The sequence below is a fragment of the Diospyros lotus genome, chromosome 13, assembly GCF_014633365.1.
Source record: "Diospyros lotus cultivar Yz01 chromosome 13, ASM1463336v1, whole genome shotgun sequence".
NCBI lineage: Eukaryota > Viridiplantae > Streptophyta > Magnoliopsida > Ericales > Ebenaceae > Diospyros > Diospyros lotus.
In genome coordinates, this window is record NC_068350.1 from 32,563,671 (window position 1) to 32,569,113 (window position 5,443).

The 5,443-nt window shown below is 32.4% G+C and overlaps 1 protein-coding gene across 3 annotated transcripts; it reads right to left on the reverse strand.

The window, feature by feature from the left end:
• Positions 1 to 685: 685 nt before the first annotated feature.
• Positions 686 to 1,745, reverse strand: LOC127788280 (uncharacterized). 3 transcript variants are annotated; one of them, XM_052316406.1, is made up of 4 exons: positions 1,696 to 1,745; positions 1,341 to 1,435; positions 1,178 to 1,239; positions 686 to 986 (listed from the first exon to the last, which is right to left on the reverse strand). In XM_052316406.1, exons 1-4 carry the CDS (start codon positions 1,737 to 1,739, stop codon positions 861 to 863), a joined length of 327 nt encoding a protein of 108 aa, XP_052172366.1. In that variant the 5' UTR covers positions 1,740 to 1,745; the 3' UTR covers positions 686 to 860. The 3 variants fall into 3 exon arrangements, with proteins under 3 accessions (XP_052172366.1, XP_052172364.1, XP_052172365.1); XM_052316404.1 differs by having other exon boundaries at positions 686 to 998; XM_052316405.1 differs by lacking the exon at positions 1,696 to 1,745 and adding an exon at positions 1,562 to 1,634 and having other exon boundaries at positions 686 to 998.
• Positions 1,746 to 5,443: the final 3,698 nt, after the last annotated feature.

Sequence of the window (5,443 nt, forward strand, 5' to 3'; positions counted from 1 at the left end):
CTAATTTATCGTTGCTGCCTCTAGATGAAGCCCGATCAGGCTTCATGATCAGGTTTCATAAAGTCCGAGCTTCTCCCGTTTGTGACGTCTGGATGATCGATAATGAAGTTTGATCAGATTTCATCATCGGATAAAGTTCGATTCGATCATTGAGTTTGTGCATCTCATCGGTACATGTAGCGCATTCCATTTCTAGTTAGATGGGATGAGGAAATTAATTGTGGAAGTCTATAATATATTTTTATTTTGAAAAAAAATTCTCTAAATTTTGGGTTAGTAACACGGCTAAAGATTGGGGTGTTAGAACTAGTCTCTCCCATTCATACCCTTCTTATAATTCTCTAGATAAACAAATTAATTTGCTAAAAGCATACAAAGTTCAATCACATAATAATTAAATTGATAGCTTCATGAATGCTGTGTGAGCATGGAGAAGAAGTTTTATGTGAATGTTTGGTGATGGAACAAAAAATATTTGAGTAGAATATCAGGAAAGAGGAGGATTAAAGTGTAAAGAGACATAAAATATTAATTTATTATCACAAGCGAATATGCTTTTTTGGTGACATATATGTGGGAAGAACTGGAGCAAGTCAAACCCACAGTCTCTCAAATTATTATTACCAAACTGTCTGCCAAAGTGAAAACAAATTTCCCACAAGCAGTAACAGATAGCTCAGCAAACTGGACCACTTGAAACAATTTATATAGATTGCAAATGAGTAAATGACAAATACAAAAGGGGCAGAAATTAAAGGCTTTGTTGCCATGAACATTCATTCCTTTGTACAAACATTAAACCTTGCAACATTCCAACAGCATTTGGCACTACAACAGACCAGGATTCTAAGAAATTATTGTCAAGCTGTTCCAGGGGATTTTGGATCATGATGGTTGTTTGCTCCTGTTCCTGGGTAGTCTCTGTTCTCAATAACCATCCTCCCTTCTTCTCCCTCTCCCATCTCCATCTCCATCTCCATTTCCCCCTGTTTTGTTAGCTTCACAACAGAAGCTCCTATTAGTCCAAGAACATATCCACCCAACAACAACAACTGTGAGCTTCACAAAAGTTTCAGTTATTAGAGGTTAGGATTTAAAGTCTAATAATTCTACCTCGCTGTAAAGATTGGGAGCTGGATTTCACAGACACAGAGAGAGAGAGAGAGAGAGAGGGAACCTGAGGAGTTATTAGATGATCTGGGGCTGACGAGTCATTCATGAAGCTGCCGTGGAGCCTTCCTGTGAATGATGAGGAGAATGAATGAAGATGGCATTCATCATCTTCATAGATATGAAGGACAACAAACATTTAATTTGGATCCATATTAAACAATCCTTACTGGATTTAGCAGAAGAGAGCACTGTGGAGAAAACCAGAAACATTACAAGCAAACGAAGAAGAAAACCACCCTTTTGTTCCATATGTATTGTTGACCTGGCAACAGAGAGTATATTAAAGAAAAAAAAAAAGGAAAAGCAGAAGAAGAATGATAATTGAGCTTATGCGTCTATCTGTGAACAAACTCAAGGGGACAGGGCCAATGGAGAGGCGATTTCTCACCACAGCATAGGAGACTCTGCTGCTTCATATATATGCATGTACAGAATTTTGTTTTATTTGTTTCCTTGAAGACCCAAACTGCCCAAGCAGGATGATATTCATTTTTAGATAAAAAAAAGAAAAAAGTTAGTCACCTGGCGGTTATACTTTTTATTCTCAAAAGGACCATTCTACACATACTGACAACCTCACCGAGAGACTTATCGAAGGGGCGCAAAAATTATAGAAATACCTTTCCCAAATTACAAATTTGTTTCCCTTACCCCTACCTCTCTCTTTCGCCTTTTCTCTCCTCTCTCTCCCCTTCCATAGCCATCTACGACGTCCATAAAAGAAGAGAGAGAAGGCGAGGGCAAGGAAAGTAAATTTATAATTTGGGCGAAGACATTTAAGTTATTTTGTGCGCTTCGGTCAGTCTTTCGATAAGACTATTAGGCAAAGTAGATTAATCCTTCTCAAAATGGTTAAATCAGCATTAAGAGATTTTGTGTGTAAAATTAGTATCACTCTAGCTAGCTATATTTGTCCGCATTTACTAGACGTGAACAAATGGAGAAAGGGCGTGGACCTCATAGAGGATAGAATCCACACACCCATTCCCTGTAAACTCACATCAAATAACATAACACGTCTGGTAGTCATCAGTTTACTGAATATTGAAGGGTTAAACTAGAGACTATGCATTAATTATGAGGCCAATTTCTGTTCATCATACCCAGTCCATTGTGTGAATAACTAACCACCCAAATTAATCCAATGTTACAAATTTCTTATTTCTCCATGAATTATGCTTATACCTAATTAAACCATTGTAATCGTACCTCCTGATACATCTGGTCTGCGAGAAGCATCATTCAGACATGCGACCTATTACATAATTGGTGCGCTTACTGTTGATGCCTTGCCAGTGGAAGAAAGACCAGACCAGACCAGACATTGACGCTAACTTGGGAGGAACAACACTAGTAGTGCTCATGCCAATAATACAACGTTTGGTGAGCACCCACTTGGCCTTCTTTATTACCCCACGGGTGGACTTGCCCAACATAACCAGTAATTTCAAATTCTATCAATGAAAAACTCCCACGTTAACGTATGAACAACCACAACTTCCTTGTCTCGGTCAAGCTTACCTATATATTACGTAACTATATATATATATATATATATATATGTTAGTATATTTAACTGATTAACATTTTTTTTTCAAATAAGAGTTTATAATATATCATTTTCATAATAAATAGTCATTAAACTTTGCATGAAAATATAAAAAGATTATTAAATTTTAATTTATAGTCAAAATGTCACTAAACTTTAGTTTAGTATACAATTTCATAGTTACTGTTAATTATCATTAAAAAAAATTAACGAAATGTTGACATTTTTGTATTTTAGTAAAAAAATTAATTAGGGACGAATCCAGCAATCCAGGGTGGGATGGGGTGAGTTGAAAAAAATTGGGTTGGACTGGATTGAAATTGGGCTGGGCTATTACTTAAAAATCAAAATTTTTACCTTCAAAATTAAATTTTATTGTGGGTTGCCTTGGGCTTCAGCCGAGGGCAACTCACATATAAATTCGTTCCTAAATTTAATGATTTTTTTATATTTTAGTGCAAAATTTAGTAAATTTTTTTGTATTTTTGTGTAAAGTTTAATGACCATTTGTGTTGTTTGTCTGTTCACGTTATTAGCGACATCAACATTTTGTTAATATCTTTTAAAGGTAATTAAAAATAATTATGCAATTATATACTAAATTGAAATTCAGTAATACTTTTATATCTTAATACAAAATTCAGTGATCATTTATACAATTTAACCGTTATCCTTCCAAGCCCTTTTGTGTTTTCTTTACCCTTTTTATCGATTATTTATTAAATTTTTATTTGTATTCTTTAAGATGGAGTTTATTAATCAATATATAAATCGAAAAAAGTGAAATATGAAAAGTATTCGAATAAAAGTACAAAACTTTACTATCTAGGATGGAGACATAACAGGAAGAGAAGTTCTTATCCACTTCTAGGATTCTTAGTTTCTTTCTCTGCTCATCTTCATCCTTCGTCGAGAAAGACAAATAAGAATAGAGACTCACGTCGTTCATGAACGTGGAGAGGCGGCTGGGGCGACAATGTTAAGAGACAAGTAGGGCCAACGATCATGTGTGAGACAGAGAAAAAGAGAGAGATATATGATTTTAGGTCATTTGGATCATTTATCACAAAAATAAAATGATCATTTAATTATTTCTAAAAATTAATCTGTGAAACTCATTCTATACAAATAGTATAACTCATCAGAATATATTCAAATCATTTGAACCGGTCATGTTTTATCTTAACTAATAGTTACTTGAACTTCCTTTTGTATTAAAATTGATTTTGTGCATACTTTTCCATTAAATAAAAGACGGACACGTCAACGAAGAGTGAGATCATGGTCACGGATGATGAATGGAAGGTGTTGGACGAAATGCATAATTGCGAAGAAAGGCGGCTGACAAGAATGTCATGTCGAGGAATTTGGGCGGTGCTGAAACCTCACATCCGACGTGAGATGTTCCCTTGTTTTGGCGATGATGCCGGCCGACCCAAATCTATATAATAACTATATTTTTATACTTTTTGGTTTAATTTAAATTATCAACTTAGTGGGGACTTACTACAAAAAATAACTCAATCTCTCTCTCTCTCTCTCTCTCTCTCTCTCTCTCTCTCGTGTTTACTTGATAAAGAGATTTATTTGTTATAAATGATAATTCTTTTTTCTATATATAATGTTTAAAGCATCTGATCCATTTGAGTTTTTTTTTCTCTTTATTTTAATTTGAGCCAATAGGTATTACAATTTTAACTCTTCAAATTCGGTTTTATTTTTTATTATCTAATAAGGTTAATCTAATAGAAATTGAACATCTAAGATGACTTCTCCCTATTTGCTGGTGAGTTTGATTAGCCAATTTAAGATAAATTTTAAAAACTTAAAAGGGTATTCTTTGTGTGTTTTAATTTTTAGTTTTAAATTTATTTTTAATTTTAAAATTACTAAAAATACGTTAATATTTTTTACGTTTTAAAAATTTTAAGCATGTTTATGATTAAAATAATTTTTAATTATTTTAAATTTTTCTTATAATTTTTTTTAATTTTAAGAATATATTTTTAAAACTATAAAAATAAACACGTTTTTACTATTTTAAAAAATTTTAAATTAAAAATAATCTAAAAATAAAAAAGAGAATGTAACCTTAATCTCTTTAGATTGTGATTTAAAGCTTATAAATAGACAATCTTAGTGCTCAATTATTTAAGGTTTAGGGGTCACTTATTGATAACCGACACTTAATAATCTATTTGATCATATAGTCAATTGATTGTGGCTATGAAAGTCCATTATCTATCTCCATTTGAGACCCATCACAATTCCTCTCCAATCGATTGTGCTTTAATTCAGCTCCACAAAAGTACAATGAACATAAATGAAGATATTTTTTATTAATATATGCTCCAGCACTTGAACCTTCTAGATGAGTTTTATTGCGTACAGATTCTTTCAAGTATAGAAATACCTATTCACAATTATAAGGTAATAAAAAAATAAATAATATAACATAGACAATAATATATATATATATATGTTTATTGTTGATTATAAAGTGCATCTAACAATAATAAACTAAAATATTGTTTTAATACCTTTCAATAAGGTACATCATCGATAATGAATTGCTCCACTTAACTCAACTTCATGTGATAGATGAATTGGAAAATATACCATAATCACAAAAAATGATGATGATATCTTTTTTCAAATTTATGTAATATTAAAATGATATTTGTCGGCAACTCTTGTAACCCTTTTTTTTTTTTTGTCCAA